The 21,721-nt window shown below is 42.3% G+C and overlaps 1 protein-coding gene across 5 annotated transcripts in view; it reads right to left on the bottom strand.

Moving 5' to 3' along the window:
- Positions 1 to 21,721, bottom strand: part of DNM3 (dynamin 3) — a 469,385-nt gene that overhangs the window by 276,395 nt on the left and 171,269 nt on the right. For 3 of the 5 annotated variants that reach the window (XM_084791206.1, XM_084791203.1, XM_084791205.1), the window contains exons 12-14: positions 15,888 to 15,958; positions 2,902 to 2,953; positions 2,054 to 2,083 (exon numbers count right to left, since the gene is read on the bottom strand). In XM_084791206.1, the coding sequence (XP_084647332.1) occupies positions 2,054 to 2,083; positions 2,902 to 2,953; positions 15,888 to 15,958 (153 nt within the window). The remainder of the gene's footprint in view (positions 1 to 2,053; positions 2,084 to 2,901; positions 2,954 to 15,887; positions 15,959 to 21,721) is intronic. The other 2 variants (XM_084791207.1, XM_084791204.1) reach the window with 1 other exon arrangement.

Below are 21,721 nucleotides of genomic sequence, written 5' to 3'. Positions count from 1 at the left end.
CATGTTTCTGTTGTGTAGTAGCTACCAAATTTGCCTCACACCTCAGAAGCCCGAGAGGACAGCAGAGTGGATGTATCCCCTGATCCCACACGGGGATGTATCCCACACGGGGACTTTTTGGCTTTATCATACATGTAGCAGCAGTTGGAAGGCTGAGAACTAAGCTCCATGGTTCTGTACCTTTCCATAGGCAAACTATACATATCCAAATAAATACAAAATACTCAGATTTCTAAAAATGAAAACAACAAAACAAGTTTAAGTTATGAATAGTATATCTCTGCTAAACAGAAAAACCACAGAAGATCCTTTTAAGTGTATTGTCTTGGGTTGTAAGTGACAGGATTTGATTCTGGAAAATAAATTATTGAGAGTCATGGGCTAATGGTTGCGAGTTGAGAATACTCTTTTAATTGGCAGCAAAATCTGATCTAAAGAAGATCTACCTGCTGTGCCCATTAGCTTGTTTCACTACATAAATAAGCCATGCTGCACGGCAGCAGGAGAAGGCTGAGTCCTGCATGAGGCAGAAAATGTATTGTTCTTCTAAAGCTAAAATAATTCTGACTTTCAAGACTTGAGTGACTCTAAGAGTTTTGAGTACCATTTTCCAACATGTGCCCAATTCTGTTATCTTGGGTTACATAAAGCTCCATAAAGTGTGGGGTTTGATGTTGGCAAAAATGAAGCCTCATAAACACAGATATATGATCTTAGCATTTAGAGATTCTCTGATTGACAGCAATTCTAAGCTTCCTCTCAAATCTAATTTAAAGATGGCGTCCATGCCATTGCACTATTGCAACAATCTGGACATTGTGGGCACTGGAATAATTTGTCGTAGCTTCTGCTTTTCCAAATACTTCTTTATCCTCACTTATAACCTCTATAATTTCTCATACTTTATATATATTTTCATCTAACAGTTCCAAGTAGCACATGCCTTCTGGGAGCAAAGATTGTACACTTGGTAGGACATTATGTACCCTGCGCTTGGATAAGGAAGCACCTTTACACACATCATTTCTGAGTCTCACAATCACCCCGTAGAGATTCCATTTTTAGTCACTCTGTAGCCCCGTTGAACTATATCTCACTTTGTAGCTTAGGCTGGCCTTTAGCTCATGAGAATCCCCTTGTCCCCAGCTCCTGCAAGCCTCCCCATAGATTCTACAGAGACGTATGCTATTCCTCCCATTGTACATTTACGTAAACTTGGCATCATTTTGGATAAAGTTCCATGGCTGCCAAGGGGCATGATTAAAGTTGAACTCAGGAACACACAGATCCAAAGGTTGTGTTTTCCTAAATATTAGGGGCAAATAACTGGCCCACGTACCCGTCTCATTCTCAACCTGTGCAGTTGAAAGGACAACCCTATTTCTCTCATTGTGCAAAGGAGAACACACACTGTTTCTTTCTAAATCCGTCTTCAGCCATTTGATCATGCTTTCATGCTTCTGTAAAACGTAGAGAGGCCATCTCATATTAAAAGAGTCAATTCTGCAGCCATATTTTTTTAATTATAATTTTGCCTTGGGGTTTTTATTCTTTTTTAAAAAAAGGACAAATAATTGGAATTGGATAAGCTTACAAATAAATATATCAAAGTCAGATAAGCAATGTTCACCCACCTTTTAGAAGCATCGTGTACATTTATTGAAATTGTTATATAAGAAAGAGAAAGGCTTATGTCTCAGAACAACAAAGCAGAAAAGGATAGAGGGGGAGATAGTTAATGATTTTAATGATTTTAAGGCCCATTAAGATTAGAGAACTATCAGAGCACCCACCAGGTGAAGGGTTTATTATCATGACATTGTGGGGTTTACTAGCTCATACCTTTCAACCACAGCAAGTCATTAGCAGTGAAGGATGGCCCTCCGAAGAGGAGTTTTATTTCAGTGATGGGGTGTTATGAACAAGACAACCTAAGTTTAGGAAAAAACATTAGTAGCAAGCGCTAGTTGAGTTAATCAGTTAAAGACAAACTGTGCCCTTGGGAAGCTAAATAAAAAAAGCAACAGTAAAGCTTACAGAACTTAGCTCGTACAATTTGCCTTGAAGGCGGAAGATTGGTTCCCTGAAATAGCAAAGAATTATACGCTTTAGTTCAGGAAAAAAAAATAAGGTTTTAAAATAAAGTCTGTTATTACATCTTCTCCTTTCAAAACAATGGGAAAAAAAATCGTCTAGAGCGGAGGTTTCAATTTGTTCAATAATTGTACCTCCGCATTTAAAAAAAGCTTAAGACTCATCATTGTTTTGACTTGAAAAGAAATAACAATGCAAATATTCATTATCACATAAGACATAGAAGAAACAGCCAACTGCCGGAGTTAAGACAATCGCTGCGGAGCGCTATTAGTCAGAGACAGCTGGTCAGCCCCCAAACTCAAGAACTCTAGTGATCAGACCACCTTAGCAAGTAACATTGCCAGTAACTGGTAGAAATTTGGCATGGCAGAGATTAAATCCAACACTGCCTTCTTTTCTGAGCTGCCCCTTCACTGTTACCAAGCTGTGCGAACGTGTGAACTAGCCAGCAGCACCCGGAAGCCCATGCAACTTACCGCATTTGTAACCTTGGACTGCCACGGATTCAATGTCAAGTTAGTGGTAAGAGAAGCAAGCGAAAGAGGACACAACGAGTCTAACGCAAGATTCACGGCAAGGAGCAGGGGTTACGTAAGGTGAGGCGGTGGCGTTAACTGCCGAAACAGCCGAAACGAAACGCAAAATTCGTTCCAAAAACTCGAAAAGCAAAAAAGAAAAGAAAAGACTGCATCTTAAGCAAAAGCTACGTATGATTAATTTGCATTTAAAAAAAATTGTCAGTCAAGCAGTTTAGTTCCAATGCTTTGGGGCATGCATGCATTGGGTTGCTTACATAGTTCCTACCTGATTTCCAAGTGTGCTTTTCTTGTGAACCTGACTGCTCCTCTGCTGAGCACTGAGAAAAGCAAAGGAGAGCAGCACTGAAGAAACTCAGACTTTTTTTCTGAACAAGTAACAGACACTACAATACATTGCACACTTTTTAAAAAAAAAACCCTCAAGGCAGAAGTCATAACAACAAGCCAGGTCCATCTGATTCTGGAAGACAAAACAATCCAATGGGATTTCTCATAGCAATTAGCAACCAGAAACAAAAATTATAATTACTCCACGTGTTAAAAAAAAAAAAACAAAAACAAAGCAACTGCAAAACTACATTAATATAAACAGGTTGGTGTGGGGGAGGGGCTTCCCACAGTGTGCAGAACAATGAGAAGGAGCATCAAATTAATGCTTATGGAGTATACACTATTTTCTATGCACTAGTGATCTTAATTCACACAACCCTGGGACATGTATTTAAAGGCCATGGCCAGAGTCCTTGCCGTAGGTTTCAAGGCCCTACTCAAGTGATGCCCGCTCTCTGCCACTGTGATGCAGATCTTCTTCCTTTCAACTCACTCAGCGGTGATGTCCAGCCGCCGTGACTTCTGCCAGAGCCACCCAGCATAGCCCTACACAAGAGGCTCCACGCTGCTTTGCTGCTCTAAAGCTATTTCTCCTGTACTCTGCAAGGCTCTTAATGTTCCCTTCAAGGGTTCGCCCAAATTTTTCTTTCCAGCGAGGCCTAAATTGGCCGCTGTTTAAAAGCGGGCCCGTGCTTTCTTACAGGGAACCACCCCCCTATACCCGCCCTCTGTTTCTCGTGGTGACATTTCACCTTCCAGTCTGCTGTAGCTGGTCTCGTGTTTGTTTATGCACACACACGCCCCTCCACATCAAACTGGAAGACACAAGACGTTGTGTCTGTTTTGCTTGCTGCTCCATCCGCGGGGCTTACGCAGGGCCTGGCACAAGCATGGCCGCAGCGGTATTGAATGGAAAGTTCCATGGTGTTGTCATCATCATTCCCCGATTTTGCACAGAAGGGAGGGTTAAGGTGGGTTGTCACTCTGGGGGTTAAGCCTACACTCTTAAGTGAGCAGATATTCCGGGGCTCTCGGAAGAATGGACGCTGTGGCTCAGGGATCCACAGATCCATCATAAGAAAACACAACTCCTCTTGGGCATTCTGGCAAGACTAGCAATTCTCTACCCTCTGTCAGGTCATCTAACGTTTATAAGCTGTGTTCAGAGAACACTGGGGTGATCTAACATAGAGAAGAGGTGGATTAAAATGATAAGCTTGTCTACTCAAAGCATCTGGATGGTATGGCTCAGTGGCAAGATGGAAACCAAAAACCCCGCTTAGTTGACTCTCTCTCTCTCTCTCTCTCTCTCTTGGTCTTCTTGCAGCATTCTTGTCCCCTCCGGGGCAGAAGCACCAACCAAAGAGCATGCTGGGACTGGACCTAGGCCCCCTACACACAGGTAACCGACGGGCTTTTGATCACTTCACCCTAACCAGGCTGCCTTGCCTGGCCTCAGTGGATGAGGAGGATGAGCTCAGTCCTGATAGGTCTTGATGTGCTGGGGTGGGTTGGTGAGTGGGGGCTCCCCTTTTCTGAGGACAAGGGGAAGGGGAGGGGGGAGGGGGAAGGCAGTGGGAGGGAGGGACCAGGAGGACAGGAGGGGATGGGCTATGATTGGAATGTAAAGTGAATATATGAATTAAAAATAAAATTTAAAAGCCACACTTAGAACAGTTGCTCAAAACAGCAGCTTTTAGCAATCTCCCCTGATATATTTAAGCTGCTTGCCTTCACTCAAACTCATAAAAACCACTCGCTGCACTCTGCTGAGGGTGGGCAGGATGGGCAGTGAAAGGTAACACTGGTCGCTGGAGATATTTTGTGTGTATGGTTTTTGTTTTGTTTTCATTACTAATTTACTAATTTTAGTTTCTTTCCTGCTTTTGGCGTAGTTATATAATTTTTAGCTAAATGCCCAACTCCCTTCATTTCTTCCCAGCCATTCCTTTGAGGGACACAGTTCTGTGTTTTGTAATCAAGGGTGTAAAAACCAGCATGGTTTTGTCTGTGGCCCACATGTCCTCACTGCCCTCCGGCTGCCCACCTACCCTGGCATACTGGGTGTCTCAAATACTACTCTCATTGAGCTTAGAGTCTCTCTCCTACATTGTCTTTCCAAAGCCACCTTCCCAGAGGCCTCTTGGGCTCATGTCTACTTCAGTACGCCTGTGCCTTGGGTGGTGGCCAGCTTCCAGTATGTGCTCTAATTAGTGTGATCACTCAGAAACTACAACGGAGCCAGAGTGGGCATTTTTTATAAATTCCTGTAGGCTTTACATTACATATAGATTCCCTTAAAAGAACACAAGGAAGAAGAAGCAGCAGCAGACTGTAGGGAAGAATCTGACCTCACACAGCGCTTGGCCCCATGCGACCACAGCTTCTCAGTGGTGACGTGTGCAGGTGTGAATTCTTAGGGTGGGTGTGAGTGGCTCACAGAGGTGGACTGAATGAGTTGTTTCTTGGCCTCAGGGTTTTGTCTGTCTGGGTGGTTAGTTTTGACTTCTGTTTGAGGTTTTCTGCAGTGTTAGTGACTGAACCTAAGACCTCCTATGAGGTAGGCAAGGATGTTTTCGCTGATACATACACAGCCTTCTTAGGCTCCTTCTATATCCAAGCTTCCTTGAGATGCAACATTCCTACAGAGCTTATTAGCAATCTCCAATAAAAGGCATTTCCACTAACAGAGTTCCTATAGAGAATAATTCTTGTTTACTATCTACAATTTACCCAGTTACACAGGAAAAGTAGATTATTTATGAGCCAATCTATAATACTAGGGTAATATAAACACTATTTACCATTACTTTGTCCCCAATGAATGCCTTTTTTTTTAAGCAACTGCTCCTGCTAGTTCCAATATGACTAGAAAGTATGTACATAGGTTCACACAGTTGTTCCATAAGTAATAAAAGTGTAAGCTATTTAATTAGAATATACCCATTATCATAACTCTTGATAACTAAATTGGTGAATTATTTAAGAATGTTTTCATAGTAAAACATGTGGACTGTTACATAGAAAAACCCTGTCTTCAAAAACTAAAAACCAAAAACCAAAAAAAAAAAAAAGAAAGAAAGAAAGAAAGAAAAGGAAAGAAAGAAGTGAAGCACTTACGATAATTTTGAGTTCTTGGATAGGGACATATTTTTGGATATGGACACTTATTTGGTTAAATTAGATATAAAATATGATAATATACAATGTTTTAATAGTTTGACATAAATCAAATATTTTAGTGCAGCAACCTTAAAAAAGAGGTAAAAATGAATAATACTTTTAGCCAAAAGTATTAGTTCAAATGAGTGATACATATATGTGTGTGTGTGTGTGTGTGTGTGTATGTGTAATATATATTATGTTTATATTGCATTTATACACATATAACAAATAAAACATAAGCTTTGTTAAAACAAGAGAATATATTAGAGAGGAAAAAAGTCCTGTTTTCAGATTTGGGATAAATTACCTCTGCTCTTATTATGTATGTGAATGTTTCTTGTTAATACTATGTAATTTCTCTATTACATACACGTCACTGTGTAATGTTTTGCCAAATAGTACAGCATAAAACCATACTGAGTTTATTACATTTATGCTTGAGATGTAATGATGTGTAAAGTAAATAATAAGACATTGAAATTTTTATAAAAAGCAAGAGTCCATTAGAAGCCATCCAAACAAACAAACAAAAACATACTACCACTTCTTCCCTTGTGTCCCCCTCTGTGTACAAAGAAAAGACAGAAATATCAGAAGAGTGTGCCAAGGAGGCGTGTGAGCATTCATCAACCAAGTCCCAGACATGCTGATTGCTTGCAACACTCAGAGACAAGGGGTGCTATTTCAGTCTGCTGTCCTGAGATTTGTATAGAAAACTTAAAAATAAATGTTAACACAAGAACACACCCACTGTATCCCACAAGAATAGAGTGTGGCAAAACCAGGTGTGAAAAGGTGAGGATTCAGGGAGGCTGCAGGTACAACTTCGATGGTTTAATTATGGACTCAGTTTGTAAAAGACCTTAAAATCCCTCTAGACCAATAGGTATACTTTGGGACTGGTTTAGAGAATTTGGCCATCAAAGAACAGCAGATAGCATTCATTATTTCTAAGCCAGAAAATAGTATGACTGAAGAATTGTTTTTATAAAAAATTACTTCCCCAAAATGGGCAGTATTGACTGCGAAGCCAGGAAGAGAGGAGACAGCCAACCCACCCCAGCCCCTCACATGTTGGCGTCCTCCTCAGCATCCAAAATCAAAGTAAGTTCCGTCTATGGATTCTGACTTCTGAGGAACCTCCAGGTATCTCTCCTTGCCGTGAGCTCAAAGCCTTCAGCGTGCGCCCATACTGTGTAAACAGGCTAGTGTTACAGGCAGGTCATTACTCTGTGTCCAACAATGTCTGCTCTTAGGTAGCTGATGGTGTGCTGTATGCAGGTACTTATCCCACCATGTTACCATCAATAGCATCAAATATGTTTTTAACTTATTTATTTGGGAGCGGAGTTGCATGCCACTGTGCGGGTGTGGTGGTCAGAGGAAAATGTGCAGGAGTGATTTCTCTCCTTCCATTGTCTGGCCCCGGGAACTGAACTCAGGTTGCCAGGCTTGACAGCAGCACCTATATATACCTACTGAGCCATCTCACCAGCTTCTTTAAATGTTTTTGGGATTTTATTTTTATGCCATGTTATATATAATCAAACTACCAATGTTTAGCTGCAGAAGGAATGTAAATACTCTGAAGAAACTTAGACTAGGTATGTAGTAAAGAAATAGTAATGTTTATTTGGGGACTACAAAATGCTCAAACCTGGTGGAATATAAAGTTGGAGAATAGGCTAGAGAGGGGGCTGATGGCAGCGTAAGGAGCTGACGTTCTAAGCAGAAGGCAGGGTTAGAAGGCTTGGGAAGCCGTGCTCACTAATTCAGACCTTATCCTGAAAGCAGTGGAGAATCCTAAAAAGAATGAAAAAGACCAGGGCAGGAGGCAGGGAGACTATTGTATCAATCCAATTAAAAAACCAAAATAAAACAAAACAGCAAAACAAAACTTTGGTAAAGTAGTGATGCCAGAAGGAAGCAGTCAAACTCAGAAACACAACATAGAAATAAAGCCAAATCGAGCTGACAAGGATGGAGAGGAGAGAGAGGTGGATAGAGACTAGGAAGCAGAGAATGACGTCATACTTCCCGCTGGAGCACCTGAGAGAGCATCCGCAGAGAGTAGGAGCAGGGGGAGCAGTGGAGCTTATGACATGGAAATGTGTTCAAGGGGACGCCGCACTGAGTTTGGTCAGACACGATGCGAAGAATAACAGAGGAAGCAGGGCAGAGAAGGAGTACGGCAGAGGATGAAGAGCCCCTGAAAAGAGGCTGGAAAAGAAAGCCCGGAGTAGTGGAAAGGAAAAGAGTGTGCGTGGAAGAGTGGTGGGTCCCTGACGCAAAGAAAGGGCCACCCCTCTTCCGTAAGGAATAGTGCTCAGTGGTGTCAAAGGACAGACTCGGGATTGTCCGCTCTTAAACTATTTCTCCTGCACAGAAGCAGTCATAAGAGAGTGCTGTTGCGGCAGAGACCGGACTGTAGGGGGTTAAAAGGTGAAGAGAATAAAGAGAATGAGGAAAAGAAGGTATCTATAGACCCTAAGTCACCTCGAAGGGGCTCAGGTCGGGCAAGGAAATGGAGAATTCCAACAAGTGGGGCTGGGGGAGGGGGCGCTAAGTCAGGGCAAACCTCTAGCCCCACCCATTTCTTGTGAAAAAGGAGGCAGAGAAATAAAAGAAACTTCAGCAACACACAGACTGATAGGTGCAGCAGAAGCGAGAGGGCCTTTCTCTGCGGTCTGGGGCAGCGGGGGAGGCCTTGGGCTCACTCAGGGGTAACTGAAAGACCCCACTTCCTTTCCCTCCAGTGGCCGCCACTATAGGACACCACCACGCCAAGGAGCAGCCACTAATGAAGAGCACCAATACAGTAGCCTGTGGGCAGGTGGGGCAATTAAATTAAAACTTTAATTTTTTCCCCATTACCCAGCACACTGCAGCTGCTCAATAGCCATGTGTAGCTGCTGGTGGGTGCCCTACGGATCAGCACACTGTGTGTCATTTCTAAGCTTGTTGGGCACACTGCTGTGGGGTGAAGAAGCTCTATCAGGGTGTTCTCTCGTGTTACCCCCAAAAGATGAGTGCACCCCTTGGAGGCCCAGGAGTGTGACTTACCATACATGGGTCTGGCTCCATCCAATCAGATTAAATCACAAAGGAACGGAAAGCTTCTAAAGGACTTTCAGTGAGTTTCTGGATAAACATAATGTGTGAAACCCTTACAGGGTTGTGTGAGAAGCGGAGGGATTGTGAAAGGAGGGTCACTTACCCCGAAGATTCACTTCAGGAGTGAAGAGCGAGTTCTTAAAAAATAACAGGGTTGATGTGGGGTGCCCAGTCCCAGCTGATCCATCTACGACAACACATCTCCTACATTGAAAACTCAGGAGAAATTGCACAACACAGCATCAAGGAGTGTGTGTGTGTGTGTGTGTGTGTGTGTATTTGTGGGTGAGCATGTGTGTATGTATGTGCATGTGTGTATCTGTGTATATATATGTGTGTGTGTGCATGTGTGTATGTCTGTGGTATGTGTGTGTGTGTGCATGTGTGTGCATGTGTGCATGTGTGCATGTGTGTATATGTGTATATATATGTGTATGCATGTGTGCGTGTGTGCGTGTGTGCATGTGTGTATGTCTGTGGTATGTGTGTGTGCATGTGTGTGGTATGTGTGTGATATATGTGTGCATGTGTGTGTGTATAAGAACCTAAGGAACAGGGCACCTACTGCTAATGTTTTCTAAACATGACAGGAAAGCTGTACCCATAAAATTTCAACAGTGTGATTGCCTGAATAAGACCTGTATGATGACAACACCAGTTGACAAGCTAACAACCTGAATGGGCGCAAACTCATAAGGCCCCAACCCTAGATGGTTGCTAAAAGAAAGAAAACCATTTTTCCAGCAATAATCACCCTAATAAATGACACAACCCCAAGTCCAGATGCATGTGTATATGAGTAACCCTAAATGTACTGAATAGGAGTCTCTCTGTCTCTGTCTCTCTGTCTCTCTGTCTCTGTCTCTGTGCGTGTGTGTGCATGTGTGTGTGTGTGTGTATTAAAGAGGTCATGAATCTGAGAGGGAGAAGGAGGGTGGACGTGATACACAGTACTCACATAAAATTCTCAATATAAGAATTACGTTAAAAAACAAGTTTAATAATAAAAACCCAATTATCTTGAAAATGATGCTTGGAACATTAGACTTCATAACTCATGTGAATGAATGATGCTTTTTTGTTTTTTTATTAATTTCTTCAGATTACTGTGATGCTTTTTTGAATTTTTAAAAATACTGTATTTTGTTTGGGGGGATTATAAACAATCACATCATTTCCTCCTCCCTTTTCTCCCCCCACAGCTCCATATGCCCCTCCTTTCTCTCTGGCAAATTCATGACCTCTTTTTTAATTCTTTGTTGCCACATACATATATGTATATGTATACTTATGCATTCCTAAACACATAAACACATCCTGTTCAGTGTGTATACTATTGTTTGTATGTATGTTTTCAGGACTGACCATTTGGTATTGGATATAACCACTTGGGGTGTTCTTCCCTGGGGAAGACGGTTTCTCCCATTCTTAGCATTCTTTCTACCAAAGTGGACAAGTGATACTTTTAATGTCTTTCCAAGATGCCCACACTTAAGAGTTCTACCTGACAACTACCCTCATCCAATGACCAAACATTCAAACATTTTATTCCTAAACTTGCCTATGAGTACAAAACCAAAACCAAAAAGAACAACAACAACAACAACAAAAACCCAAAACCAAAAAACTATCATACCATTATAGCCAAGTTTTGGCTGCACAAGAGAGTGAAGAGTAGGAGCGAGGAACATTATTACACTGGAAATTATTTTTGTTATAAGGAAACATAAAAGAAGAATGAGGAGAGAAAGGTCCTGCCCTGCTGGTCTGGCAGTCAGTGGAAGGTTTAAACTCACCGCCTTTGATAAACGGCACCAGAGGCATTCCACGGGATCAGGAAAGAGACCCAGTGAGTGCCGCAGCCCCCAGCCTTTACATGGTGCTCACATAACAAGATCTGAAATAAGCTCACTGTATCGTTTCAAGTGTGAGAAAACAGGTGTTCAGATCTCCTCAGCAGACGGGAAACTAAACTGACCTTGGGGTCTGCCGCTTACAGTGGCAGATGTGCCTTTAATGGCCCATGACTGGAGGCTTCTTTCTCTGAAACCACTGACTGCATAAATCTCAGAGACTCATGAGGCAGTTTGTGTCCAAGAACGAATGCAAGAAGGGCACAAGAATTTGAACTTTCACTTCCCAAGACGGTCGGCTCAGACATTTGCCCTTATTTTCAAACAACGTGACTGCTGAGAAGGCAGGGAACTAACGAACAACTGGCCCAGTTCTTATTTTCTCAAATAGCAAAGACAAGGTAGATTACCTAAGAAAATATAATTTAGGAGATTTTTTTCCAATGAGGAAGGAGAACAAATTAAATCTCTTAAGTCAGGAAGAAAGTTGATATTTTAATCTGAAATGCTGAACTTTAGGTTCAGAAATTATATTGTTATAGTTGAAATATCAAGTTTTAGAAGTCAGGAAATTCCAAGGCCAGCCTTCAGCAGAACTTACTGAGGTCTGTTGCACATGGCATGTATTTTGTGGCCCATAGTTAACAAACAACTGTGAGGTGGAGAAGAAAGCCCCTCAGTGGAGAATAGATTCTCTGTCAGAAAGAACCCTAAGGTGTCCTGAGCACTACTGTAAAACTAAAGGATGCTAGTCTAAATTTAGCATTTGTTTTTCCTTTAAAAAAAAAACTTTTAGAACAAAAAGTCAGCTATATTGCAAACATTACATGTGTCTACGTATGTTAGCATCCCACAAACCTGAGAGCTGACACATTCTACGTGACAACTCACTAAGACTCTTCAGATCCAAGAGCCTATTTTCCTCAATCTTAGACCTTCATTTTCTGTCTCTGGAACTGAGAAATACTTACATAATCATCTTCAAACATGGCTTGATTTTTCTTCCTGGATGAAAACGGCATTCCTGCCAACTTTGAAATTTATAGCAACGACCATATTTTTTTAATTTTTAAAAGCACAGAAAATACCACAGTCCTTCAAAGTGATTTTGAAATGAACATTTCTTCATCTTCATAATTACCCCACATCACACTGAGATGTACTCAGCATGCAAATGGAAAGAACGTTTACCTTCAATTCTTAGTGCCAAATATTATCTTTGAAGAGATTACTAGAAAAACGAGGGACAGAATAAGCAGAGGCTAAATTTGATCAACACATGCTATACGCATATATTGAAGTGTCATGCTGAGAACCATTAGCATGTAGTTGATACATATTAAAGAAAAATCAAGTATTGTCTTTGGAATAATGAAATTAGCAACTAAAAATGTTCTAGAGGCAGTCATACGTAAGTTATTGTAGATTTCAATACGAAGTGAAAAGTGGGGCTGGGGAGATAGTTTAGTGGGTAAGAGTGTTTGCCATGCAAGCATGGGGACTTCAGTTCAAATCCTCAGCCCCCACTCCGGACTCCACTCACGGATGTGGTTGCCATTAGCTCTAGCTGGGAACTGACAGCGCATGGCTCCCTGGACGCACTGGCCAGCCAGCCTAGCAGAAAGGGTGAGCTTCCTGTTCAGAGTCCACGCCTTAAAAGGAGTAAGGCACAGGGCCATAGAAGCCAGCCAGCTTCTTCCTCTGGCTTTGCATATGTGTGCATGGTCACATGACCTCACACACTATCACATACACACACACACACACACACACACACACACACGTACTACATACTACGCATACACACTTAAAAAAAAAAAGAATTGTAAGGCATGTAATCAAGTTCTTTTGTTTTTAAGTATGGAAATGAAGGAGATGAAAACAGGGCAGAGAAGTAGTAGGGAGAGGGAGACAGAGAGGGAGAGAAAGAGGGGGAGAGAGAGACAGAGAGAGACAGAGAGACAGAGAGGGAGAGAAAGAGGGGGAGAGAGAGACAGAGAGAGACAGAGAGACAGAGAGGGAGAGAAAGAGGGGGAGACAGAGGGAAAGAAGGGAGGGAAGGAGGGAGAGAGAGACAGAGAGGGAGAGGGAAAGAGAGAGAGAGGGAGAGAGAGAGAGAGAGACTTTCCATAACAGACTACACCATAGTTTTCTAACACGTTTCCGTCTAGTTTCTCATTTCATTAATTTATCTTCTAACAAGTCTCAGTGGGACATAATACAGGGATTATTTCTTGTTCTGTTTGTTAAATTGGTAAACAAGACCAAAACAACCCAGCTGCTGGCTCCCAGACCAGTTCTTTAAAAGAAAGTTCCGTTCTGGAGGGAAAAGAACAATGCAATGTTCTGAATCCTCTAGGAAAGTTTAACAGTACTTCTTCTCTTCCCTCGTCAAGATAAAGCCCGACTAACTAGCAAACACAATCCCCAGATTTGAACATTTTCTTTGAAAAACCTAAAAAGATCAATATAATAATATAGTCCTGCTACCTCTAGGGTAAAAAACAAAAACAAAAACAAAACAAAAACAAAACAAAACAAACAAACAAAAAAACCTGAAATTTACTGGAAAAAGAAATAAACCCAGCTGGGCACGGTGGCACATGCCTGTAATCCCAGAACTCAGGACAGCTGAGGCTACACAGAGAAACCGTGCCTTGAAAAACCAAAATGATGATGATGATGATGATGATGATGATGATGATGATGATAAAAGACATGAACTCTACCCTATCAAAAGAAAAAAGCAAAGAACAGAGAAGGATAGGCAGACAGATAGACAAGTAAGTAGGTCGGTAGGTCGGTCAGTAGGTAGGTAGGTAGGTAGGTAGGTGGTAGGTAGGTAGATATTGATCTGGGATGAAGAGGTAAGGCTGAACAGGCTTGCACACACCTGTGAACTCAGCACTGAGGAGGCAGAGGCAGGAAGATCAAGAGTTCAAGGCCAGCCTTGGCTACATAAAGAGTTTGAGGCATGGGCTACATGAGACCCTATATCAGGAGGGAAAAAAGCAGGGTGTTCAGTAAAATTTAAATTGTAACAATGATCCTGTGATATCTTTAAGACTTGAATCCTTCCGAAAGGCATTGGGCTTCCGCTCTGTCTCTTGGCTTGACGTGTACCTTAAGGTAGCACTGAAGCATCCTTTTCACTTTTGACACACTATATCTAGCTCATGCACATAGCTACCATGTGTTTACAAGATCCCACTCAGTGTTTGCCCATCACAAAAACCAATGTTGAAGGCAGCAATCCTGTTATTTATAATGAAGTAATGAAACACCCATCTTTTACATTCCTCAGAGAAGCCATTGAGACAAATGAAGAGCTTGTTATGTTAAGGTCTTGCATATCTATTAGGGAACCCTCTGGGTGGCATAGCATCATTTCTTTGTCTTTATTTCTCCTCTAAAGGAACTAGAATAGAGCTGCCGGATGGTAGAGAGAACTGTAAGAAATTCTCAGATCTCCTTCCAGACCAAGGTGTGAGAGATACACGCTGAAGGGTAAGTGATTTTGCAGAAAATGGGGGAAGGGCCATGAGCCCAAAGGGAGAGGCCAAGTCTACAGGAAAAGCTCAGGTGCCACAGGCCTGTCCTGAGGTACAAGTGGTCAAAGGACAATGGGGCAAGGTTTATCATGGAGCTCTGAGTTCACCCATGGTGCACCGATGGGAATGGCCGGGAAACGTGAACGCATCTCTCAACACTAAGAGCTACTGGATGGAAAATAGACTGACAAACACCATAACTTCAGCCATGAGGGCTACAACCTAAGTTAGAATGAGATTTTTTTCCCTTTGGGTAATTGAAATTCTCCTGCTTGAAACAAGCCTGTCGATCTCTTGGGCCACTATTTAGTGTAGATCACATGGCCTGCATATGTTTATCCCAAGTCTGGGTGTAATAAAATAAATTGGTATTTTGGCATGTCTTATTTTCTTTTGTCCCTGTTCTTGAACATGCAGTCCAAATAAAAGTACATGAGCTCTTTTACTTTATATCTAATATAAAATAGGCTTTATTTTATACTCTTTAGAGTACAATGAAGATTCTTCAAATATCAAAAATATTGGCACCATTGATAAGAAAAAAATGTGAATTCAGAACCCTAAAATGTAACATAATAAATAACTATTTGCATGCATGGCCTGTGAAGAATAGTAATATATAAACAAGTGTATAGAAATCATATACATTTTCTAAAAAGGAGTATGGTCATCCCAACAGATCACATGACTTTTAAAAGGATTTTTTTTAAAAGCCCCCTTATTCTGGTGTAAGAAGGTCCAAACAGCTTACCATTTTGGACCCTATGGGTTGACTGTTTGGACTTCATTCATATGACTTTCTTTATTGCTTTTTGAGATAGGTTCTCACTCTGTAGCTAAAGCTCGCTAGAGTTCAACTCACAACAATCCACCCACCTCAAATTGTATTTGATATTTCCAATTAGTTGAAGAAAGAATATTACCCCAAATTTTTAATGTGCAATTGTTGCTTATCTATGGTAGTTCGAGTACAAACTGAAGATCATCTTCCAAAAATAATGAGATTGAAGACACATGACTGTATGTGCTGTACAAGAAACCCAACTACCATCCTTCCTCAAGAGAATGGTAAATTTCTCTACTGCATAACCATGGAGCACTAAGGTGGATGGACTCGGAATTAGCCTGACACAGACTGTCCTGTCAAAAGGTGGTAGTGCTGTGGTAGCAATTAATAATGTATGTATAAAAACAAAACAGCAGAAGGCATGCATACAGCAGTTAGTTATTTCACGTACTTTGCAAAGCCGATGAAGTCTTCGTGGTTGGTGTTGATGTAAGAGACTTGAATGTCGATCAATAGCAGGACCTGGAAGACAGACAGAATCACTGTCAAGACAACCCAGCCTCAAAATTCTCAAAGGTTAGACTCTATACTTGCCTGTGTTATTCATCAGTATTTGGTTTGCAAAGTGATCGCTTAACGAGAATGGCAAGCAGTTTTCTCTTCTGGAGTCCTTTGCACTCTTAAGTATGTAAGTTAAAAACCTATGTGGTGGGTAAGTCAGAGTGTCACGTGACAAGAGCACATTGTGGCTCATCGGCAGGCACTGCTTGCTGTCATAGCACAAAACCTGGAGCTATCCTGTTCCTTTAAAGCAGAGGCCATGTTCTGAGAAAGGCAAGCAGTATTACCCCTTGGCTCTTCCTCGCTTTTTCCATCCTTCTCGTTTTAAGCTCCCTCTAGGCAATAGAGACATCTATTAACTTAGAAGGGGAAATACACGAAGTGATACAGAACCTGCCTCAGATGAGGGAAGTTCATTATCTGACTAAAACATCAGCCGAAGCTCAGTTAAAACATCGCCTCAACAATGGACGTTTCCCTGGCGTTTCTGCCTGAATCACTTGTTATTACACTTCCTCATTGTACCCTGCCGCATTCCCTGTAGAGCAGGAACTAGTACTTGACACAGAGACTTGTCACATTCTGCACAGAGCTCCCTGTTACGTGCCTTAAGATTGCCCAGATCCTGGACCACTGTGTTGAACAACATGGTTGTTGGTGGGATCTATGAAGGTATGGATTGAACACATGTGCCAAGCAACACAAACATGTTTTCACTGACAGATGCTTGCAAACTACAGGTCAGAGATATGGAAAGCGTCTTTGTGGAGAAATGTCCAGTGGGAGCCATGGCGCCTGAGTAAAGCAAGAAGGGAGTGAAGCAAACAGAAATGGTCAGAGAGAGGCATTAGTCTGGAGAATTTTCAAATGGGAATTTTTCTCACTATGTTTCCTTTTCTTCCTTCAGCTCTGCAATATCTTTTTGAGGAAGTTGAAACTTGGCAACAAGTAAAATAAAATTTTTTAAGAACCCATGCCAACTCCACAGTTTGATTTTTTGAGGCTTTCTTTTTCTTTTGCAAGAAAAGGAAGAGGAGGAAGAGAAAGACAAGGAGGAGACATGTCTCACGTAGCCCAGGCTAACCTTAAACTGACTGTGTGTGCCAGGATGATCCTGAACTCCTGACCCTTCTGCCTCTATCCCTGGTGCTGAGATCAAGTCCAGGGTTTTGGGCATGTGAGGCACCCACTCTGCCAGCTGGGCTGCTTCCGGGAGCCTCGGTGAGGGCTTTTACCCTGAGCTCCTTTACTGAAGGGAAGGTTAAAGAGCACCAGTGTTGACATAGCAGTTAACAGACATGATGCTTTGCAATACTCTAGGATGCAGGTCTCCTGGGTAATAACTTCCCGAATTCTCACCACCCCTTCCCTTACCGAGGACCAGGCCTCAGCCCTGTGCCATAATTCAACTATAGACACAGGTATCACACCAGAACACATTTTTGATTGCGTGTTTGCCACAAATGTAGTGTATTATTTGCATCATGTTTTGTTTGATGATTTTCCCAACAGGAGGTCCAGTGACAGCCATATGCCCTCAGTGTATCTAACTTCGTCAGAAGCAAGGACAATATTTGTCCAGTTCCTCATCTTGTCCCTAGAACCAAGCAAGACTATAAAATAGATGCGGAGCACACGTTTGTGGTTTTAATTTTGTCAACTATCTATGAAGCCAAAAGAATGATCTATTTTAACGTGAGCAATTTCTTCCCATATAATTGGTACCTGGCCAGTTAGGATCGTCTCCCTCTCAGCATCCAGCACTGTCGGCCCTGTGCCTTTGCTTCTGTGCCTAATCTCAATTGATCATCTGACCAAATCTTGCCTAAGACAGATTAAAAAGGTCACTCCGAGTCTACTCTCCTACCAAAAAGCCCTTAAGCCAGGGCACAGGTACACTTAGATCAGCAACACCATATTTTCATGAAAAAGTTCCATGTTAGATACAAATTAATTTTATCTCTTGAAAAATACTGAGGAATGATAATTATTAATTTACCTATAGTGTTACCTCTATTCTCCTACAGTTCTAGTCAGATTCTCTTAAATATTATATTCCCAGACTCATTTGCCAAGATTCCATATCTATAAAGTCTAATGCTTAAGTACAAATAAATTGTTCTGGCATAAAGAACAAAATAGCCACACAACTGCCAGCATAACCCACAGCTATCGTGAACACCCTGGACCCAGACACTCGTTAACTTGGATGTAGTGTAGGAAAACAGTGGAAAAATAAAAGCTACGCTGTTCTTAGTCATATTCCTGGAAATTAGGAGTCTGGGTTCACCCTGGGAAAACGGCCACACAGTGGAGGTTGAGGAAAACAGGACATTTCCCCCCCATTTTTCCACTTTCTCGGAGTTTCTGCCTGTGGTTTTACCCAGTTAGTGAACATTTCATTGAAGAAAAATAAATTTAGTCCTATAGCACCAGTAACTCACAAAGACAATCACTTTGATGCACACTTAGGCTTATGGAAACGTCTAGAAGAAAAGCTAGGGCCTGTGGTCTTCTAAAATCCTCTAAGAACAAAACTTAGAGATTTGTGAGTTTTGATGTTTAATTTTGAGGAGTCCTTTTCTGCCCTGGTGTTTCCTGAACAAGGGTGTATTTTAATTTTTTATTTTAAAATACAATTTAGAAAATTTTATTGTACTTTGAAATGTTCTAATTTAAACTTTTTATTTTAAAAATGTTACATAAGTAAATGGTAGGAACATCTCAAAGTATCTTAGAGACATGGTGACTTGAGAAAATGGGTCACTCTCTGATGAGATGTATTGAAAGTACGAGGCTCACAACAGCTCACAGTCCAGCAGTTAGATGGGGCATCTGTCTAAAATGACATGATTACGTTTCCAAACATGTGCTTCTCCTATGCTACAAACCAGGAGAGACCACAAGCTTCCAGAAGCAGTGCCTGACAGAGAGCTCATGGCTAACAGCACTTGCTGCATAACCATGAACATTGGTATTTGGATCTCAGTATCAGTAAGAAGCTGGGAATCCAACATATTCCTGTGACCTCAGCTTCATGGGAAACAGACAGGGGAGGATTGGAGCTTGTTGCCTGCTAGCCTGGCCAAGAAAGCACTAGCCCGACGGCTCTCTTCCTAACACTGTGACCCTTTAATACAGGTTCCTTATTTTGTGATGACAACCCCCCCACACAACCATAAAATTATTTTTGTTGCTACTTAATAACAGCACATTTTTGTACTGTTTTGAATCATAGTGTAAATATCTGATACGCAGGATATCTGATATGTGACCCCCCCCAAAAAAAGGGTCACAACGCACAGGTTGAGAACCGCTGCACTAGCCTCATATTTAGAGAGAGACCCTGCCTCTAAGGAACAGGTGGAGAATGACACACAGAATATCTAATTCTTTCCTCCAGTCTCTGTGCACGTGCAGGAGTTCACATACTTAGACACACACATGCATATATACTTACTCACACATGTGTGTATGCACTCACACACGCATAAGGAAAGGAAGGAAGGAAGGAAGGAAGGAAGGAAGGAAGGAAGGAAGGAAGAGTGAGACACTCGTCCCATCTCTAACTTCCCACTTGCAGGATGGAGCAATCAGAACATAAGAGACACAGTTGGAAGGTTTACCCTGCCATCAGTAAAGGCCATTCTTTCCCATCTCCACCACGTCCCAACAAATTGATATTAGCTCAAGTTAATTCTATGGTTTTAATCTGAAATGTTCCTCACAGGTGTATGCCTCTAATGCTTTGTCCTCATCCCATGGTGCTGCTGGTGGAAGTTCTGGAACCTTTGCGGCAGAGCCCGGCTGACAGAAGTCACTAGGAGCAACGGGGCCCTGGTTCTGGCTTCACTCCCTGCTTCCTGGTTTGTCAGCATGTGAACAGATTCTGTCTCATGCTCCCGGCACCAGGGACTGGGATGTTTCCCCAGATCGTCCCCCATGATGGACTGAGCTCTTTGAAACCGTGAGCCAACCTAAGGATTCCCTCCTGAGGTGTTTCTGTCAGATACTGTCATCACAACAATGCAAAAGTAACTCACACAGAAAGGTATTGGAGAAGTGACATTGCTGTGACTCGACTGACCATGCAGTTCCTGGGCCTTTGGAACTGGTTTGTGGGAGGGATTTGGAAATATGGAGACATGGGATAGGGAAACTTTAGAGTGTTTCGTATCACACAATTATAGAATTCTGGGAAAGAATTTGTCTGTTTGGCCTGTGTCCTGAAAATTCTAAGGCCGAATTCAAAAATTAATAGGGTGATTATTTGGCAAGGGAACTTCAGGATAGCAATAGGCATGTGGGATGGTTTATGGCTAGCTGCTTTTTAGTAAGATTTGAGGAAGGAATTGGGAGCAAAAAGCAAAATGTGTGGAAAAAGTGTTGCTTGGGAAGGAAACTGAGCTCATTTGCATTGGCACATAAAGAGCTGTAGCTGTTAAAGAATTGGGAGACATGAAAGAAAAGCCAAGCTCTTTGCACAAGATGACAGGAGTGCCCCAAGAATATTTCAGGGATTGGGCAGATCCCACCCCACCCCCCATCAGAGACCCCAGCTAGAACTCTTCAAAGTCACTTAGATGACTTCCCCTTGAGAAACAAGCGCCTCTGGAGCATCCCACTAACAAAGGGCCACATATAACTGTGTCCCCAGCTTCAGCCACCTAGGCGATCGGAGGTCACTACAGTCACAGCCGAAGAGCTGACTACACCAGCGAGTACACCTTGGCCTTGTCCATAAAGTGCTGTAGTTTGAACTTGAAGCGTCTCCCATGGGCCTAAGCTTTGAATGCTCTTTGCCCAGATAATGACGCTATTGTGGAAGACTGCTGAAGTTTTGGAGGTGGATCTTAGCTGAAAGAAGTGTGTTGCTGGGGGGTGATTCTTTGAAGGTCATAACCATATAATCCTGTGTTGTATGGGGCTGTCCTCCAGGCCAAACTGCTGCATTTAGGGCATGGAGGTGGTGCCTGCTCACCAACAATCAGCACAGCTGGGCCTGATGACTATTGCCTTTCCCTCTTAGGAGGGTGGTGGGGAGGGTCGTAGGACCTCTACCTGAATATCCTACCCACCCTCCCAACCAGGTTTCTGCAATTCTGCCCTAACTGCACAACAGCCTTGCGGTCTCTGAGAAGGACTTGAGTAGAATTTCTCAACATTCCTAAGGCTGCAACCCTTTAATACAGGTTCCTCACTTTGAGGGGACCCCCCCCCCGCAACCATAAAATTATTTTTGTTGCTACTTCGTAACTGTAATTCTGCTACTTTTATGAATCGTGATGTGAATGTCAATGTTTTCTGACGGTCGTAGGTGACCCCTGCGAAAGGGTCATTCAACCCCAAAGGGGTTGCCACCCACACTTGAGAACCACTGGGCGAGAGGATATATCTAGAGAAGGGTTAGGGGAGGAGACTCCATCTATTCAACCATGGAGGTGTCAGCAACCACGCTGGGTACAGACCTTCTCTAGTGGCGGCTTTAAGGTCATCCATTCTCCTGCCTTATTCTGTAAGTACGCCTAACAAACTCACTGGATCCCCAGAGTGACCTTTAGTGGAATGACAACTTGGTTTGTCATTGGGACCATAGGAGAGAGGAGGACAAAATAAAACCTCCCTCCCTTGAGCTGTTCCTGTCAGGTATTGTGTTCACAGTGATGCAAAGGTAGCTAATAAGAACAAGGGCTGTGCGTGGAGTCCTTCGCTTCATCTTTACAA

This window comes from Acomys minous (genome assembly GCF_964271855.1).
Source record: "Acomys minous genome assembly, chromosome: 1".
Lineage (NCBI taxonomy): Eukaryota > Metazoa > Chordata > Mammalia > Rodentia > Muridae > Acomys > Acomys minous.
This window is presented reverse-complemented; position numbering and strand designations above follow the sequence as displayed.